General features: G+C 38.2%; 3 protein-coding genes across 12 annotated transcripts; 2 read left to right on the top strand and 1 right to left on the bottom strand.

The window, feature by feature from the left end:
* Positions 1–1,685: 1,685 nt before the first annotated feature.
* Positions 1,686–5,235, bottom strand: TAR2 (tryptophan aminotransferase related 2). 2 transcript variants are annotated; one of them, XM_087475205.1, is made up of 6 exons: positions 4,994–5,235; positions 4,322–4,595; positions 2,860–3,163; positions 2,435–2,715; positions 2,051–2,343; positions 1,686–1,964 (listed from the first exon to the last, which is right to left on the bottom strand). In XM_087475205.1, the coding sequence occupies exons 2-6, from the start codon at positions 4,567–4,569 to the stop codon at positions 1,768–1,770; spliced, it is 1,323 nt and encodes a 440-aa protein (XP_087331331.1). In that variant the 5' UTR covers positions 4,570–4,595; positions 4,994–5,235; the 3' UTR covers positions 1,686–1,767. The 2 variants fall into 2 exon arrangements, with proteins under 2 accessions (XP_087331331.1, XP_010438994.2); XM_010440692.3 differs by lacking the exon at positions 4,994–5,235 and having other exon boundaries at positions 4,322–4,688.
* A 1,011-nt stretch (positions 5,236–6,246) lies between these two features.
* On the top strand, positions 6,247–13,933 carry LOC104722515 (protein MODIFIER OF SNC1 1). Of its 8 annotated transcripts, none has more exons than XM_087475204.1 (11): positions 6,247–6,432; positions 6,527–6,616; positions 7,203–7,270; positions 7,798–7,878; positions 7,964–8,008; positions 8,100–8,469; positions 8,900–9,002; positions 9,438–9,512; positions 9,681–10,815; positions 10,895–11,123; positions 11,234–13,933. In XM_087475204.1, exons 3-11 carry the CDS (start codon positions 7,242–7,244, stop codon positions 13,451–13,453), a joined length of 4,287 nt encoding a protein of 1,428 aa, XP_087331330.1. In that variant the 5' UTR covers positions 6,247–6,432; positions 6,527–6,616; positions 7,203–7,241; the 3' UTR covers positions 13,454–13,933. The 8 variants fall into 8 exon arrangements, with proteins under 8 accessions (XP_087331330.1, XP_010438989.2, XP_019088278.2 ...); XM_010440687.3 differs by having other exon boundaries at positions 10,886–11,123; XM_087475202.1 differs by having other exon boundaries at positions 6,258–6,432; positions 7,795–7,878.
* Positions 13,934–14,250: 317 nt separating this feature from the next.
* LOC104722514 (protein NBR1 homolog) lies at positions 14,251–17,907 on the top strand. 2 transcript variants are annotated; one of them, XM_087475197.1, is made up of 8 exons: positions 14,251–14,479; positions 14,611–14,653; positions 15,138–16,006; positions 16,097–16,217; positions 16,324–16,569; positions 16,745–16,894; positions 16,984–17,538; positions 17,617–17,907. In XM_087475197.1, the coding sequence occupies exons 2-8, from the start codon at positions 14,621–14,623 to the stop codon at positions 17,716–17,718; spliced, it is 2,076 nt and encodes a 691-aa protein (XP_087331323.1). In that variant the 5' UTR covers positions 14,251–14,479; positions 14,611–14,620; the 3' UTR covers positions 17,719–17,907. The 2 variants fall into 2 exon arrangements, with proteins under 2 accessions (XP_087331323.1, XP_087331322.1); XM_087475196.1 differs by having other exon boundaries at positions 14,301–14,653.
* The last annotated feature ends 279 nt before the right edge of the window (positions 17,908–18,186 follow it).

Genomic DNA, 18,186 nt, shown 5'->3' with positions numbered 1-18,186 from the left:
GTGACAAAAAAAATAAAAAATAAAAAAGCATATATAACAGTTGTTTGAAAATCTAAAACTTGTTCAGTAAAGTTTGTAGATCTGGTTTAAGTTTAACATCTACTTAACCGTTCTAATAATTGTGTGACTTTAAATGATTTTTTCTGTTTTTTGGATTTTTGTATGCATTACTTACTGTTATATACTATATATGTTCTTTTCTTACTGTTATATAATATGTAGGAATATTATTGTGAGCCAAAAATTAATTGTGGACCAACCGGTGTAGTCTTGTTTTGTTTTTGGTCTTAAAGAGATCATGTTGCAAGTTGCAACAAATTTATTTTAAGACCTGAAGCATCATTTATCCTTAAAATGGAATTCAAACACGTTTTTTGTAAGACATATTTACAGCTTCCAACTCTTAATCATGTTTTCTCCCTCTTTCTAACTCTTTGTCACTAATTAGTAGTACAAAATTACAAAACAATTTATATAATTTGTTCGGCTTACTTATGGTGAAGGTGAGAAACACATATCTTGGTTACAACCTTACTTTTTTTTTTGTGTGTCGATGATATTTAGATGTACAACAAACAAAACAACGTACATGAGGATCATTTGTGTAAGGATGAATAACAGGAATGGAAACAATTACAAGATGCTATCAAAATTCAAGAAATGGGTACAAATAATGGTACTCAAACTGAGATTAGGATCAATTTTGGTTTCAAAATAATATTTACATCTCTCATCAAAGACAAAGACTAATTAATTTGTGAATAGGGAAAAAGACAAGTATTGTTATGTAGACGATCATCAAGTTGATAAAGAAGGGAGGATTAAATTTGTGGAAAAAAGACAAAGACGACGGGCGTTTGACGACGGAATAGTACCACAAACAAATGTGATGTGGCGTAGTCAGGAGAAAGTTGATGATGAATTTTGCAGAAACAATCACGTGAATGGTTTGTGTGGTTGTGTCTCACCTCATACTCTATTCTTCCTCATCCATATATATTTTGTAAATTTATTTTGTTTCTAGAAGTTTTATTTTATTTTTTGTTAGTTGACGCTCTTTAGTTATTTTCAATTTATCTTTTCATAAACTTTTAAAGCATGATGAATGGGCGGTTCTTTTTTAAGTATTTTCACAGTGTTAATATTTTAATTAGTTTGTTGGTGTTTATCGAAGAGAGTCATTTTCAAAAGGGTTTGATGTAAAAAAATATAGTTTGTTAGTGTTTTTTTTTGTTGGTTAAATTTTGTTAACACTTTTGATAGATTATATAGAAATGGTTTTATCCTTCTGAATTATGCAGACAAAATAGTTGACGTGATATACAAATGACGCAGTGGAAAAGCTGATACAATTGTAAAATGGACAGGTTGCGACAATGATACTTGCACCATAGTTGACATGACGATGAAGGATACAATTGTAAAACCTAATTAATTAACGTTGGAGTTAAAAATTGAAAAAAGAAAAAAAAAAAGAATACGCTATAAGTGAAATGTGTTGGATCTGATGCTTCAAAAGATTACAAATTTACAACCAAGACTTTTCAGACCAACATGCCGACACACTTGAACAAACGCTCGGTAGTAAATGAATGTTCTCTTGTAGGGTGTAATAAGTTTTAACTTGAGCTTGATCATCAGTATCCAATCTATACTATTCATCCGAGAGACGAATTAGTTGGTCCTTTTTGATCTCCACATTATTCAAATTTCCAATAATTTAGAAAACACTTGTTGCAAAGATCATCATCACATGCACAATTGCACTTACAAAGTTGAATTAGAGGAAACTGAAACCCTGTGAAGGAAAATATTAAAGTTAATATCTCTATCCAACATACTTATCCTCACATAACTTTTGTCATCGCCGAAGTGCTTTCCACTTTTCGTTAAAATCTTCTTTTCTTCTCTTAGAAACTTCTCACAATCCACAATCCCTTCTTCACACTTAAACCATGCAAAAGCTGCACACAGTATATAATACACTAAATCAAATGAGGAAAAAATAAATGGTTCCATAATTATTTACATTGTTTTTATTTATATTTACCTGGTTGTAACTCAAAGACCTTGCCAAAGAAATTGCAGCGTTGAGAGACGAAATCAGGAACGGTAAAACGTTTAGTGTTCTTCGCTGCTTGTTTCAATAGCTTCCACCTCTCGTACATAGCATCATAACTGTGTTCAAAGAAGGATTTAGCCGTTTCATTCCCACAGCTGTCTGACACAGCCTTTAGAACCTTGGCTACTCTAAGCTGCGAGTCCTTTGAAACCCCAATCGTGTTGAGTTCAATGTACTCTGTCATTTTCCTAGCTGTCTCTCTGTCTTTCACTAAAGCCCATCTGCAAAATGAAACAAGAATGTGACGTTTAATTTAGAGACTTGCTTTTTGTTTTGTTCCCATGAAGTAAAACGTAACAAAAATGTAGTTACCCAATGCGCATCCCTGCATGGCCAGTGCTCTTCGAAGCAGTGAAGAGCATTATATCGTGATCAGCTGCTGATGTTATCGGCGTATACTGCGGCCAGTAGTAAGCCAAATCATGGATCAATATACCTTTACTACTGTTTACTACCGGTTCTCTCAAGAACCCATCAGGGTTGTTTGGAGAAGTAACAAGTTCAATGTATGGACCTTCTTCCTTGTATGTCTTTGCATCTCCGCCCCATCGATATAAACCCGATTTAAGGCAGTCAGTAATCAAAGGGTATGACTGCAACCAAACCGCTTATACATGTTAGATTGATATCTATGTGTGCTAAAACAACCCTAGAAAGCTAGTATATATCCAGCAAAATGGTGCGTCTATAACAAGACATACAAATAGTTTGAGTAGACAGCTCTTAATGTGACTCACACTATAATAAGGTGCAGCTGAGACGACATTAATAGGACCAGAGTCATCATGTGGGGAGAGAGCATAGAGAGCAGCCTGATACAACTGTGTTGAGCCAGTGCCAACAACAATGAAGCGGTCTTGCGTTACAGCATTCCCAACAACCTTATGCACCCTCACAATCTCTTTGCCAAGCTCTGGTTCAAGAAACCAACAAAGGTTGTTGTTATCTGAAAAATAGCTGAGAGATTGCCATCCAGGTATCACCATTGTTGTCACATCTCCCATTTCCTGCCAGTATCTCTCATACACCGTTGGATCGCCACTACGTATAGATACCACATCAAGGTTAGCGTACATTATGTTTATCGACAGTGTGACAATAACTGATCTTTGAATTAAGGAAAGCTGCGAATATAGGTAAAGAAAGTATTCGTGGGTCCTCTTCTCTAATGGAGAACATAAAACAACACATTCTGATTTCTGAAACAGTAAAAAAACATGGTCAAGTACGTACTAGATCACCAAACTAGTCCTTTAGATTCTCTCAAAGGACATGAAATATTTATGTATTCAGAGAATCATGTCCACCAAAATGTGGGCTCTCTTTACTTTTTTTTTCTTTTTCTCTTTTACCTATTTATAAGTTTTCCCTTGACAATGGAGTTGGAAAGAATAATAAAATAATAATATATATTCTGATATACCATGTGTCTCCTCAACCTAAACTTTCAAACTCCATTGGCTATCACTAACTAAATTAATTACGAGAGCATCCAAAAAGAAACATCACTCGTCAACCTCCTTCCTCTCACAACATACCACATACCAAGTCCGTATTAAAAAAAAGTCACTCTCTTCTTTACTTTCTCATCAACAAGAAGAGTGGCCCATTTCCAATTTATTTTAATACTCTTTAACAGTTGACATTTATGATCAATTTATCTAAATTCCCTAAAAAAAAAGAAAACAAATGGATCGATTTGCAAAGTTTTTTTTCTTTTTTTTTTGACGAGTCATAAGTCATAACTCATAACAAAGTAAATAATAACAGAACCAAATATTCAAACTAGCGGCGTACGTTAAGGAACACAGAAAATATATATAGGGGCGTCAAATAATGAACACCATCAGTAAAAAATTATATCACAATGACCGCCCCTTTTTGAAGTTGCATTAAAAATCGAATGGTGACTATGGCATTAAAGCGTGGAGGTTCACTTGCGTGCTTGTAGGATAATCTCAGATTCTTTGCTAGTATTAGAATCAGTGACTTTCAAAGCAATCAAGTATGGTATAAGGAAGAAATATTGTCTACAGATTCTAGTGGATACGCCATTAATACACATATTTACTAGTCTAAAACACCAAGAAAGAATAAAAATTCAATCAAAACTTCCACCATAGTGTCATAGTGACAAGAACATAAACTTTTCTTCAGAAAATTGTTATCTAGAATGTGAAAGAGTAAGTAAAGACTTACAGTTTGAGGTTGATAATTCCGTCGTCGTCTTCTTCGATCTTGCTATAGTTGCAAGATGCGGAAGACAACAAAGAAGATCCTGAGGCCGTGGTGGATACCACAGGCCATATGCTAGAATACACCGTTCTGTCCCAAGAATCTCCTCGTTCTTTTTCACCTTTCAAGATCTTTAGAATCAAGCTGAAGTTCACGGCCAACGAGAGGACCAACATATTCCTCCAAGACAGGAACCTCGGAATCTGTTCCATTTTCTCTCCTAACTAAAACGAAAAAGCTAGGAAACAAAAAGATGCAAATTAATGCTTGAAAGAAGAAGAGCAGAGGTGAGATAGCTGGAAAAGACCTCTTTATTAAAAATGAAACTTATAGAATCTCATTTTATCGAAGGAAAGCAAGTGCTGTCCAACGAGACTGAACCTTTTTGGCTGATAAATTCAAAGTTATGAATTTTGAAAGGAGATTAAAATAACCCTTGAAGAATCTCAAGAGATAAAGGTGTCCTACGTAACATGTGTTTATATTGAATTATGAACCTAATTAGATAATAACTCATACTTAACTCATTTACGTACAAATCATTCAATCAAGATTTGTTTTTTAATTAAAAGATTTGAAACCTTTATCCTCCCAAGAGTACTACCTATCAAAATATAAAAACAAAGACAAAAGTACCTGTCAAATTCCAAACAGAGGGTCCTAAAAGGTCTTAAACTTGGCCACGGCGAAGGGGTCACTGGAGAAGCTTTATATATAAGCTGAAAAAAAAAAGATTAGGTGGAAGCTCTTTGTTTGTTTCTCTCCGCCAGAAAAGGTTTTTCCCATTGAGAAAAAAAAAAAAAAAGATTTTGATTGCCTTTGGCGTGAAGAGTTTCAGCTTTTTCGTTTGTCAATGGCAGAACCTTGGAAACGACAGTACATGAACCGAATGAGAAACACTGAATTTATTCAGGATCTCTGTTTACTACAAGACTGGTGAATGCTTTACGTGTAATATTTTCGAGATTTACGTCACTTCTCAGTTTCACATCTAATTCGCTTTCTTGAACTTGTAGATTAGCTAGGCTCATTGACTATGTAATTTTTGTCGTTCGTGGACATGTTAAAGGAAATTTTACAGTTTCGAACAATACAATTCAGGGTGTAAATTGTCGTAATAACATATTTTTTGGGGGTGTTAATTATTATGAAGGTAACAAAGAGAAAATAATCTTTGCAAGGATAAGATAGATAAATCATGAATGGTTCATGGACCGAAATTATTGTCACGGCCCAATTTGCCCAAGGATTTTATCAAATCTCATATGGGTTGGATCCAAGATAATTATCCACCAATACTTAATCACTTCTTTAAGCATTTTTCTTTGGTTTATGTGCATTTTTTCGGAATATTTCAGAAGTCTGTAAAATGTCAAACGAGAGATTGTAGAAAAGTGTTGAAGAATTTAGAGACCTAGCTCTAATCTTAGATCCGCTTGAGATTATATCCGAGCACTACACACTCTCCCTCCATTACAAAACAATTGACTTGTGCAGTTGTGCTCGACCCTAGTATAAGTACTTCACAAACAAACGCAAACAGGTTGGTAAAACAAGTAACTTTAAACAAAAAGATTACCAAATTTTTTTGTTGGTCATTAATTAGCCGATCAACTTTAATTTCTTAATCATATATACACGTTATATAAAAAAAAGCTGTATGTAAAAAATTACTAAGAATATGCCATAAAAAGGTGATTTTTGCGGTATATTGTTTTGTTTGTGTATTAGTATTACCTTTTTATAATCGAGTTAGGTAAATATATTAATGATGCATATCCTAATTTATCAGTCATTAATTTTTTTTTGGTTGAGATAGGTGTGAACCTTTTAATTTTTTGGGCAGCAGAATTTAATTATTATTCGCTATTTTACCTTTTTATCAGAACGCAAATACAATGGTCACTAAATTCAATTACAAATTACAGAGAAGACCAAAAAAAAAAACATTAAAAGAGAAAAAAAAAAAGAAAAAAAAAAGAGAGGGCAGAGTAAAACCGTGCAGGCAGGCAGGCAGGCAGGCCCTGAAACGAACTTCGACGCTTTCTCTCGTCTTTCAAACCAATCCGTTGAACGTAAGCTTTCATCACCGCTTTTGTTTTCCCCCAACAACACAGATCCTTTGTCTTCTCTCCTTCATCTCTCCCTTCTTCTTCGTTTCCATCGCAGCCTCCGATCTGCCTCCCCTTTGTTTGATTCTCTCAATATCTAGGGTTTCCCCGAGGAGGACCCCCTCCCTCCGTTATATAATCCCCTTTGGTCAGTTGTTTCTCTCTCTCTCTGGCTTCCCTTTTTTTTTTTTTTTTTTTTTTAATTTTCCAGAGGAATCGAGTGACGAGTTTTATAGAATTATCCGACTTATAAAAGTCTCTTTTTTAAGTTGGGTTAGCCTCAATTGAATTGACATTAGTGGATTTGCATTTGTATGTTTTACAAAGGTCTCTTCTTCTTCTTCTTCTTGTGATAGCTCGTTGGTTGATCCAGAAAATTTCAACATTCGTTAGCTTTAGTAATGCGGTTAGATGATCCTTTGATAGTTTTCAGGTTTCTGTAGCTAATTTGATTGTTGTGTAGCAATTGATATGGGTGTTTTTTACCTGACTACTTTGTATTGTATGCTTTCTTTTCCTGATGGTAACTTTTAGAAAGTTTTTTTGATTGTTCTGGATTCTTCAAGTAGACTTTCAAATTTCATGTTTGGGAACAAATGTTATCTCTGCATTTAGCTTTGTGGATTTCTAAATTTGGATTTAGCACTGAGAGGTGCCAACGGTCTAGTTTTGATTCTTTTGAGTTCGAGCTTGAAATTTCATTCCTGAATCTGATTATGCCCCTTGTCTTACAGGTTTCAAGAGGTGTTATTGGATCTTGTAGCCGCTTTATAATGACCTCTAGCACCACAGGAGATCGAAGGTTTCTTCTCTTCTTTCAAGTTTTCTGTGTGTTTTAATACTGGGTTATGGGTTATATTTTGGCCTCTTTTCACGATGCTTGCATGATTTTATTTTCATGTGGCCTTGTCTTAATATGAATTACTTGTTTTCAGTGTGCTGCTGTTAGAAATAGAATCACTATATGTGCCTGGGGTATTGAAGGAAACTCAGTGTTTGTTTTTTTCTTTCTTTGAAAGAGCTTGCTTGCATGATATACATTCACCATGTTTGGAAGGAGAATAGTTTTTATTTCATATTACTTGCGTTCATAGTGTAGAATAGTTTTATTCAACATGGTTATTGATTTGCAACATCATCATTTAGAGTAACAGAAGATATTGTTTTAATGTTTATAGAAAACATATTATAAGAGCTGGTCGTTTTTTAACTACCGAAATGTATAATCATTTATACCTTTTCTCATTTTCACGTAAAGAGCTTTGTATCCTCTGTGATGATCTTGTATCATTGGTTTGATGAGAAATTACATTTCCCGGATATTAGCAGATGGGGTACTACAAGAAGAAGTGGCATGACTATATTGGGAAAGGTTGCTGTTCCAAAACCGATTAATTTACCAAGCCAAAGGTATTTGATGAGTGCAGGATCATGTTTATTATTAATATATGTATATAGAATCTCGTTCCCTGAACATTTCTCTTCTGAATTTAAGGTTAGAGAACCAAGGCCTTGACCCTAACGTGGAAATTGTTCCAAAGTAAGTTGACCTGTTTGAGATGCTATTCCTCTCATTCTTCTTCTTCCTCAAATTTTAGATGGTTTAAATTTCTTCTGGACATCTATTGTAGGGGAACCCTTAGTTGGGGTAGTAAATCATCACTGAATGCTTGGGGGACATCATCGTTGTCACCACGAACTGAAAGTGGCCCTGGTTCACCAAGCCACCTCAGTAATCGACCTTCTTCTGGTGGAAGTGTCACTCGACCTTCAACTGCTGATAGTAACAAAGCACATGACTCTTCTTCTTCTGTTGCATGGGATTCAAACTCTCGGCCTTCATCAGCATCTGGGGTGTATCCATCTAATCAGGCATCAGTTGCACTACAACGTCCACATAGTGCAGACACAAGACCAGGAAGTTCCCAGTTATCCCGATTTGCTGAACACGTGTCAGAGACTTCTGAAACATGGGGTCAACATGTGCCGGGAGAGAAGTTGGTATGGTTCTTTTATTTTATCCTTCTTTTGTATCCTTACATCTGTTGAGCTCCATGTCACTCTTCTATTACGTCTTCTGTTTTTGGGACTGTGAATGGTAATTAGTTATCAATCTAGGATAGAACTTTAATTACTGGTATATCATTCGTGTTTGCAATGGGAACAAGCGTAGGATACTTCATCAAATTATAGGGCACTTATTGTTTCTCCTAGAGAAATGCTTTGTAGTGCGTAACATAATCATCTGGCAACTGAGTGGCATATGTTCTCCAAGAAGTTTAGAATTCTGGTTGCGCAAATAGAATTTGATGGAGGGGTTTTTCATTATTATTTAGCAAACTTAAAAGGTTATTTTTTTTGTAGAATAGTTGTTTACAAGTTACCCACCTTTCATTATTTATCCTCATTCTTCAAGACTCGTTTTCTGCAGGGAGTTGCTCCATCAAAGAATGATGGATTTTCTTTGACTTCTGGAGATTTTCCTTCCCTTGGTACTGAAAAAGAGAGTTCTGAAAAGAGCACAAGGCCACAAGGTACCATCGATTAACAGTTAAAGTTAATGTGTCATTCATGCATTACAGTACTTCCATTTAAGAATAGTTCTCTGTGCACTTTTCAAAAAATACAATCAGCGTGTAAGCTATTAGAAATATAAAATGTTTCAATTTGTACTCAATTCTATCATATACTCGTCGTCCTTGCCTTCAAGAGAGTGACGTTAGCACAGTTTGAAAATTTGTACTTCTAAATGCGATTCTGTTGAGAAGTTTATCTACACGGATATTCAACAAAGTCAAAATTTTCAGGGCATGGCTTATCTGGCTTGCTGTTGGTTGAACACTGTTTCAATCTTAGATGACCTCCTAATATGTGCTACTTGAGGGTTTTAAAATTACCTAGATAGAATGTGATGTGAATTGATGAAGTAGATACGTAAGGCATGGCTCTAAGAAACTACCAATTTGCAGATGCTGGACCTCGCTCTCGTCCTCCATCTTCGTCTGGAAGATCTGTAGAAGAGCAAGGTGTAGATTGCACAAAAGGTTCTTACTTTCAAATCTCTTTTTGTATGTTTTGGGGATATACAACAGATGTTGGCATCTCATTTCAAGAGTTACCTATGTTTATAATCATATCTTATGGAGGGCCATGTTACCCTCTCAGGTTCTCTTGGACACTATAGCTGACCATATCTTCTCTTTTATCTGCAGAAGCTAATGAACGGATTGGAGATGCCAATTCCTGGAGAAGAGATGATCAGCCATACAGTGAAGATGCACATAGACATTGTAGAGAAGAAGGGCAATTGGACTCCCGTGGTCCACAATCTTATTTTAATGCTAATTTTCCTCATCAGTATGATGCTTGGCGTGGTCCTCCAGTAAATAATCATCAAGGTGGTGGCTGGTACAGAGGGAACCACCCATATGGTGCCCCAATGGGTCCTGGGGGTTTTCACATGGACCCTTTTCCATTTTATCCTACACAAGTTCCACCTGCTCCTGGACATGGGGCTCGTCCTAGGGGTAATCACTCTAGTAATGAAAGGATGTTCAGACCTCCAATGCTTGATTCTTATGTACACCCAAGGATGCAGTCTAGGCCTGGGTTTTATGTTGGTCCAGCGCCACCCGAAGGCTACTATGGTCCTCCCAGGGGGTATGGCAATCCCAGCAACAGAGACCTGCCTTTTGCAGGTAGGCCTGCTGGTCCGCATACTTATAACAATCATTCTGGTCAAGGTGGATATGATATGCCTGGAAGCGAGCCACCACATTCGCAAGAAACACATAGGCCATACAACGAGCCATCACAATCTCAACAAACACAAAGGCCATACAACGAGCCATCACATTCTCAAGAAACACATAGGCCATACAAGGTTCTCTTAAAGCACCAAGATGGGAGGTTCGGGGAAGATAAAGCAAAGCGGGAAGAATTTCTAGGAAATAGGCTCCCGAATGCAGAGAAGGTAACTCAACAGCTGCAAACTTCAAGAAACGAGAGGATAGAAAACAGAAATGAGGCAAGTGGTGAAGTACAACCAGCTAAGGCAGAACTTTCTGCTTCCGGAGATTCCAGTTTGATTCAGAAAATCGAGGGCTTAAATGCTAAAACTAGAACTAATGATGGTTGGCAAAATGCATCATTTGTCGTCAATAAAGATGATCAGGAAAGCAAACCACGTACAGTCAATTCTGGGAACGCCGTAAATAAAGTTTCAGCAAAAAATCCTCGAACTGGTCATGCCAGTGATAGTAAGAACTCATTACACTCTAATCAAGGTGATCCCGCCACAAGCAAAAATGCTGAGCTGGCAGCTACGAGTGGAACTGCCGTATCCAGGTCAGTTATCATTTTTTTAGCGTTTCAGCCAGTTATGCCATCCTTTATGACGGAAAAGTTTTGATTTTAGTACCTACAGGAGATCTACTCAACAGACTCAAGGCAGAGCAGACCCCCAGACCAAACGAATAGTGAACAGTGAAGGCAACGATGGTTGGCAGAAGACAACTGTAATGTCAGGCTCCTCCCGTGCAACTTTAGCGACAAACTCAGAAAGCATTCGCGAGGTTAATGTAGATGACTCTTCAAATACCGATTCCATCAGGAGGCCTGGGTCTGGAATATTAGCAGACCCAAACGATAACCAGGTATAAACTAGTTCATATGATTTTTGTTGTTATTTATACTATTATGTGTTTCTTGTCTGTAGTCATCCTTTTTTTTTGTTTGACTGAGTGTTTGCCATGTTCTCTTAAAGCGTTCTACGATGAGAGAGTTAGCCAGGCAGCGAGCTCAACAGAGGCAGAAAGAGGAGGAAGAAAGAGCAAGAGATCAGCGGGCTAAGGCTCTTGCAAAACTAGAAGAGTTGAATAGACGTTCCCAAGTATCTGAGGAGGGTTCAGTCAAGAACATGGAAGCTGCATCTAATGCTTCTCTTTCAGACATGCCAAAAGACCCTGGGTCTCATTCACCAGACACTGTTACAGCTGCAAATTCCGTAGAACCTACTTTAGGATCAGGAAAAAACACGAGGGCTTCAACAGAATATGCAAATAATGTGGGCCCTACCCAACAGGATAATCTTCCACGTGATCGTGATGGCACTGCCTTAAAACAAAAGCGTTTGGGTTATAAGCAGGTATTTGAGAAAAAAACGGCAGGAAGCTCCGTTGCTACTACTGAGGTGTTCGATGTTGTTCCATCTCCTCAGGTTGTTAATGAAGGTGTCTCAGGCCATAACTCAGACATGCCAGCAACGTCAAGCGTTTCAACTGAGTCAACTTTCACGAAAAGAAAAAATAACAGGAATGGTAAGAAAAAGCACAAGGCTGAGGAGACAACAATGTTGACTACGACAAGAGCTGCCATTGGAAAAGAAAAAAAATCGGGAGATGAGTCAACTGAGGTTGGTAAGGCAAGGGCAGTTGAAATGGATTTGGGGTCTGTTTCAGTTCCAAGCTTGGATATCAAAGTGTCTGGTGATTCGTCTGAACAAATCAGTTCCTTCACTAATGAAGAGTCTCAAAACAGAGCAAAAAACAACTGGAAATCTCAACATGTGCGTAGGACTCAAAGAAACTCACTGGTAAAAAAGCCTGCAGAGAAATTTCCTGGTAACAATGCTGTTATGTGGGCTCCGGTACATCCACAGCAGAAAGCTGATGTTTCAACAGGTGTAGGGAGTCAGAACACTCTCCCTGAATTTGGCACCTCTTCGAAGAGTCAGCATCAAGGGCAGACTAGCTCTAAAAGTAAAAGAGTGGAGATTGAAAGATATGTAGCGAAGCCCATAGTAAAGGAAATGGCTGAGCATAACGTCAGTAAAAGTCTAGTAACAGCGGCTGCTCCAGATATGTCGGAGAATGTAAACCAGAAAGAAAATCGTGGAGGTGAAGGTACAGGAATTCTCCAACCTTCTGGTTCAACTGCAGGCAAATCTAGGTCTCCTTCAAAGTCAAGACACGGGAATGGTAGGCAGGGAAAGCATGGTAGAGAACATGGATCATGGCACCAGAGAGGTTCTGGAGCACCTAGTAAAGCTTTGGAGGATGGACAATTTGTAAACTCAAATCAGCCCATCCAAGGAACAGTGAACTATCACTCTAGTAATCAAACCGAAAAAATTTCTTCTAAGGATCAAACCACATGTAATGATGATGGATGGAACGATGGCTGGTATATGACTCCTGAAACGCATTACTCTGCTGCTGAAGAAGTGGAAGCAAGTGCTGTTGGAAGAGATCAAGGAATGGGCATTCACGGCAAGCAGCATGCTTCCAGAAGCAACAAAGATGGAGGAAGTAACTATGGTGACCCTAAAAAAGCCAATAAGAAGGATTTCAATAAAGCTCATATGCAGAACTCTGGCCAGGGGTTTAGTCAACCAGATCTTCCCGTTGCTTCAAAAGAAAGCCGTGGCCCTGGAGATCAAGTGTGGCATACAGCTAATAGGACAGGTAAGTATGGAGGTCGTGAAAGTACGAGGGAGAAAACTTATGGATCTCAGAAAAAAGATGTTGCTGGATACGAGCATCAAGGGGTTTCTACAGAACAGAAAATGACACCAGCTGATACACAACAAGCCCAGTCGCAAAACCGATCTACCAATAAGGATGTCCAGGTTGAGCATAATCCGAATAGTATGTTCCAAAAGAACACAGGGCAGGGTCGACGATTTGGAAGAGGGCATGAGTCTCAAGGAGGCTGGGGCTTAGCGGCGCAAGAGAATATGCCCCATCACCATCAGAGGCCAACTTCAAACAGAGATAGCCAGAAGCAAAATGTGCATTATGAATACAAACCTGTTGGGTCTCATACTTATGATGGAGAACGTAATCGAGAACAACAACCGAAAGATACAGAAGGTCCAAGATACAGGGAGAAGGGACAGGGGCAGCAAAGGCATGGTGGATACCAACAGCAAAGGGGTACGAGTGGGAGAAACACTGGTCATGGATTCGCAGGTGAGAGAAACTAAGATTGGTTTCTCTTGTGTTTATTAGGGTAGTAAGAGCTGCGATGCTGAGGATAATTGCATTTTGTGAGATATGGAGATTGAGGAAGCTGTTTCGTAGGCACATAAGCTTGTGGGATTGCTGAGAGGGAGACGTATCCGAGGAGGCATTGGCAGAATCAGATAACAAAAGTATTTGCTCATGAGGGTTTATCATATATATTTTGAGTCACTTGTTTGAATATGCATAATTTACTGTAGTATACATTTGATGGCAATTGGACTGACCTTGTTTCGTTTAAGCCGTTGCTTTTTATTGCTGCGTTTTCCTATGTTCTCAGAGGTGCGGGAGTCATCTTATATGACGTCCTAGGCTACTTTGATTCCATTTTTTTTTTGTTTAACGTTGAGACTGAAGTTATGTATGCCATCCCAACTTGTTTGGTATCGCTGTGATCATTTCCGCATGATAATCCCAAGTTCTACTATTGTTCTGACTTTAAACATGAAATTTGTATATATAATTCAGAAATAAACATTTGGAATTGGTGTTGTTAGTTTATCAAACTCTCTAAAATAAATAAGACTTGAGAGGTTGTTCTTTTTGAGGTCGGCATGAGTGAAAGACGGTTTAATAAAATAAAATAATATTTATATATATATATGTTCATTTACTGTATAAAAATAAAGTATTATATTTAAACTAGTATTGGTCAAATATTAGCTTTAAAAAAAAAAAAGGTTTAAAAGGAAAAAAGGAAATATCTAATAGAATTGAATAATTGATGTTGGTTTAAGGGGTATGTCTTAGTGGATAAGGCAGTGGTAACCAGAAAAGTCAAAATCTTGTGGGCTAAGTCAGAAATCTATTAAATTAAATTAATTAATCAAGAGAAGAGAATCCTCCTCCTGCATATATAATTATATATATATATATATATAAACGCGACGGTCTAAATTCCTCTGGTTGTTTAAGTGCAGATAAAAAATGAACAGCATCAAAACTGCTATTTTTCTGTTCTTCCATTAAAAGCCATAAGCGGATTACGGGTACGCTTCTTTTGCATCATAATCAATAAATCTTTTCGTTTCTCTCTCTCTCTGGAGATTACTTCTCGCAATCGTCGATTAGGGTTTCTTCTTCCTTGCGCTTCCCCTTTTTTTGATTCTCTTCTCTCCAGCTTGAATCCGATGGAGTCTACTGCTACTGCACTCGTCGTCAAGGTTAGCCAAACCTTTCTCTCTTTCTCTTTTTTTTGTCACACTTTTCTTCTCCTCTTTTTTTTTTTTTTATCAGTAAATTGTCGGTAATTCTTTGTGTTTCTCCGTGCGATCGTCTCGATTCTCATGTTTTTTTTATCTTTGTTCTAGGTTAGCTTTATTGTTGCTTGTAATCGGTCCTTTTGTTTTTAAATTTCGCTATTGATCGGCTCTATCTCTGTTGTCTTTGCAATTTTAAGTCTAATTCGAATTATAAACCCTAGGAATGATTAAAACTTGGATTGTTATCGTATTTGGAACCGTAATTTGGTTTTTTCAAATCAGTGTCAAGGTTGTTTGATTGGGATCGCTATCGCCTTTTATATGTTCTTTCTTTCTAATTTGGATGTTTTGATTGGGATCGCTTCTCTTACTGTAACAACCTGATGTTGCATAGGTTAGTTTATTTCATTCAACTGATACTATTTTTGTTTGTGGATCCATACAGGTGTGCTATGGAGGTGTGCTTAGGCGTTTCAGGGTGCCCGTTAAAGCTAATGGACAGCTTGATCTTGACATTGCTGGTCTCAAGGAGAAGATCGCTTCACTTTTTGACCTCTCTGTTAATGCTGATTTTTCTCTGACTTACTCTGATGAGGATGGTGACGTGGTGGCTCTCGTTGATGACAACGATCTGTTTGATGTTACAAATCAGCGTCTTAAGTTCTTGAAGATCAATGTGCTCTTGAAGACTGGCTTCCCTGCTAACCCTGTTGCTCCTGAGAGTAGTGGGAGTTCGACACCTTCCGGTATTCCCAACAGTCAGAACCCGGTTTCCAAAATCCAAAAGGGTTTAAATGATGTTCTGATGGCTGTGCCTAACCCTATGCGTGATACCATATCGAAGGTGTATATGGACCTTGCATCCAAAGCTGCAACTTCTAGTCCTGTTGTTGGTGAGATGCTTGATTGCATCTCAAAGCTAGGGCAGCTCTCAATTCCTCAGGACTCCCCTGTTCCGAAGCCTGGTTCTTCAGGCCCTTCCCTGAGCAGGGATGTTCCTTCCGCTGGTGAGAGGACCCAGACCGGAAAGAAACCTGCTAATATGACTGAACCCTCTCATTCAAAGACTTCTGGTCATGTGCCAACCTCTTCTGGACTGGGTGCTAGTTTCAACGAGTGTCCCTTTAGTGGCAGTACCGTGAATGACTCTTCTCGTTTTCCTGTTAACTTCAACAAGCATGCTCGTCGTGGATGCCATTCTAAAAAGAACACCAACGGTGATTACTGGACCTCATTGGGTGTATTCCATAAGGGCATCCGTTGTGATGGATGTGGAGTTCTTCCTATAACTGGGCCTAGATTTAAATCGATGGTGTAAGGACATCTCTTACTTACTATTGTAGTGACTATAGACATGTTAGAACTTAATTGTGCTTATTTGTTTCTCTGGTGAATATTTTGCAGTAAGGAAGACTATGATCTTTGCAACATCTGCTTTTCGGTGATGGGTAATGAGGGGGATTACACAAGAATGGATAAGCCCGTATCATTTCAACATATGCATCCTTTCAAACACCGTGCCCAAGTATTACTCTTCTCCTATGTTTGAGATTCCTTTTCTTCTTGTTTATCTTATGTGTCTCTCTCTGATACCTATGTTGCAATCTTATCTTTCTTTTTTTTCCTTATAGATGTCAAATCCTTGGCTGGACCGTCCAACCTATGGAGGTTTGCACTTCAAGTGTACCCGGCCTAGACTAGACAGTCGCTTTGTCCTTGATGTGAATGTACTTGATGGAACAGTTGTTGCTCCATCCGCTCCATTCACTAAGATCTGGAAAATGAGGAACAATGGTTCGTTCGTGTGGCCTCGTGGCACACAGATTGTCTGGATCGGTGGGGACAGATTCAGCAACTCGTTGTCTGTTGATTTACAGGTTATAAATTATTTCCTTAGTTCTCGTGTTTTTTTCTTCTCTTGATCTTTCCACTAACAACAGATCAATTGTTGTTTCAATTACACGCCGTTGAGTTAGCGTCTTCTCTACACCGTGAGAATAGCTGTTTGTGTATATAATACTAATTGCTTGTTTATTTTTACACTTATGGCAGATTCCAGAGGGGGGTGTGCCTATCAATGGTGAGCTTGATGTTAAAGTTGATTTTATTGCACCACAGTCACCTGGCCGATACAATTCTTATTGGAGAATGGCTTCCTCTGATGGTGATAAGTTTGGGCAACGTGTTTGGGTGTTGATACATGTACTTTCTACTTCTGTGCTCCTTCTTTCCTTGATTCTTTGACTCTATGAAATGTTCTCAATACCATTTTTCTTTTTTTGCATGGTTAGGTTGATGCATCCCTGAAGAATACTGTTGTGAATGAGTTTCATGGACTGAACTTGAATGCCTCCCCCTCCCCTGATGAAAATTTTTCAAGCGAATTTACAGGGATGATGAATTGTGAGTCAGCTCAACCTGGCAGCTCCAATGTCAATCCCGGGACAAAGAAAGATGCTGATATAGAGGGAGAAGTTGGTGAACCACATATCCCGGAAAAAGAAAACCTGCTGGTTGGTGAAGTTCATCCTGCTATCCCTCAAAGTCATTCTCCTTCATCTTCATCCTCATCATTTAACATGGTGGAGTTCCCAAGTATTCCTGCTGTTGAGATCTTGCCTGGTGGTTCTTCATCTACAAAAGACATCCCAGTTCCTCTTCAAGAGGATTTGGAAAAGAATGACGTTGAGATAACCATGCTCAAGGAGCTCGAGGAAATGGGTTTCAAGGAGATAGATTTGAACAAGGAGATCTTGAGGGACAACGAATACAATTTGGAGCAATCTGTTGATGCGCTTTGTGGAGTTAGCGAGTGGGATCCTATCCTAGAGGAGCTTCAGGAAATGGTAAGTGTGTCTGCACTTTGTGAATTTAACAGTTTGGTAAACAGAGATTGGAATGTTGAAAATGTTGTGATTTTGCAGGGCTTCTGTGATGATGTAACAAACAAGAGACTGCTGAAGAAGAACAATGGAAGCATCAAAGGTGTGGTAATGGATCTCCTCACAGGGGAGAAGGAGGCTTAATAATAATTCTGGCAACTCTACCTATCTATCTAATCTATCAGGAATAATTATTATGTTATTATAAATAAATAAAACCTGATCTCTCTAGTTCGGTTTCGTGCTGCGTCACAACATGGTGTCTTCCTTTGCTTTGGACCTTTTGGGTGTTGAATGATATTACTATTTATATAAGACGTGGAGTTTTACCTACTTTTATTTCCATTTAGTTATTTCGATTTGGTTATGTCATTCTGCAGCTCTATTTTAGTTGAAGGAATGGTTCAGTCTATTTAATTCTTCTGCGACATGTGTTGTATATGCATTTAGAAGCTCATCTTTCTCGATAATGTCACATGTTCACTCTGCTTGGTTGGAAACACTGGCATGGCAATTAGCCAATCAGTCATGATGATTGGCTTTATTGATAAAAACTTTGCTATTATATCTATCTGTTGCAAGTTGCAACCATTGAAAACCTTGTTTTGAGGA

This window comes from Camelina sativa, chromosome 11 (genome assembly GCF_030686135.1).
Source record: "Camelina sativa cultivar CO46 ecotype springtype chromosome 11, ASM3068613v1".
Taxonomy (NCBI): domain Eukaryota; kingdom Viridiplantae; phylum Streptophyta; class Magnoliopsida; order Brassicales; family Brassicaceae; genus Camelina; species Camelina sativa.
Note: the sequence above shows the minus strand (reverse complement) of the source record. Positions and strands in the feature narration are given on the sequence as shown.

Coding starts and splice junctions, on each gene's coding strand:
- LOC104722515 (XM_019232730.2), top strand. CDS start 7,242: ATGACCTCTAGCACCACAGGAGATCGAAG. Junction 8,470..8,899: donor ATGTGCCGGGAGAGAAGTTG/GTATGGTTCTTT, acceptor CGTTTTCTGCAG/GGAGTTGCTCCATCAAAGAA. Junction 10,816..10,885: donor AGTGGAACTGCCGTATCCAG/GTCAGTTATCAT, acceptor TTTTGATTTTAG/TACCTACAGGAGATCTACTC.
- TAR2 (XM_087475205.1), bottom strand. CDS start 4,569: ATGGAACAGATTCCGAGGTTCCTGTCTTGGAGGAATATGTTGGTCCTC. Junction 3,164..4,321: donor GGAATTATCAACCTCAAACT/GTAAGTCTTTAC, acceptor ATCTATACGTAG/TGGCGATCCAACGGTGTATG. Junction 1,965..2,050: donor GGTCTTTGAGTTACAACCAG/GTAAATATAAAT, acceptor TACTGTGTGCAG/CTTTTGCATGGTTTAAGTGT.
- LOC104722514 (XM_087475197.1), top strand. CDS start 14,621: ATGGAGTCTACTGCTACTGCACTCGTCGTCAAG. Junction 14,654..15,137: donor CTACTGCACTCGTCGTCAAG/GTTAGCCAAACC, acceptor GGATCCATACAG/GTGTGCTATGGAGGTGTGCT. Junction 17,539..17,616: donor TAGAGGAGCTTCAGGAAATG/GTAAGTGTGTCT, acceptor GTGATTTTGCAG/GGCTTCTGTGATGATGTAAC.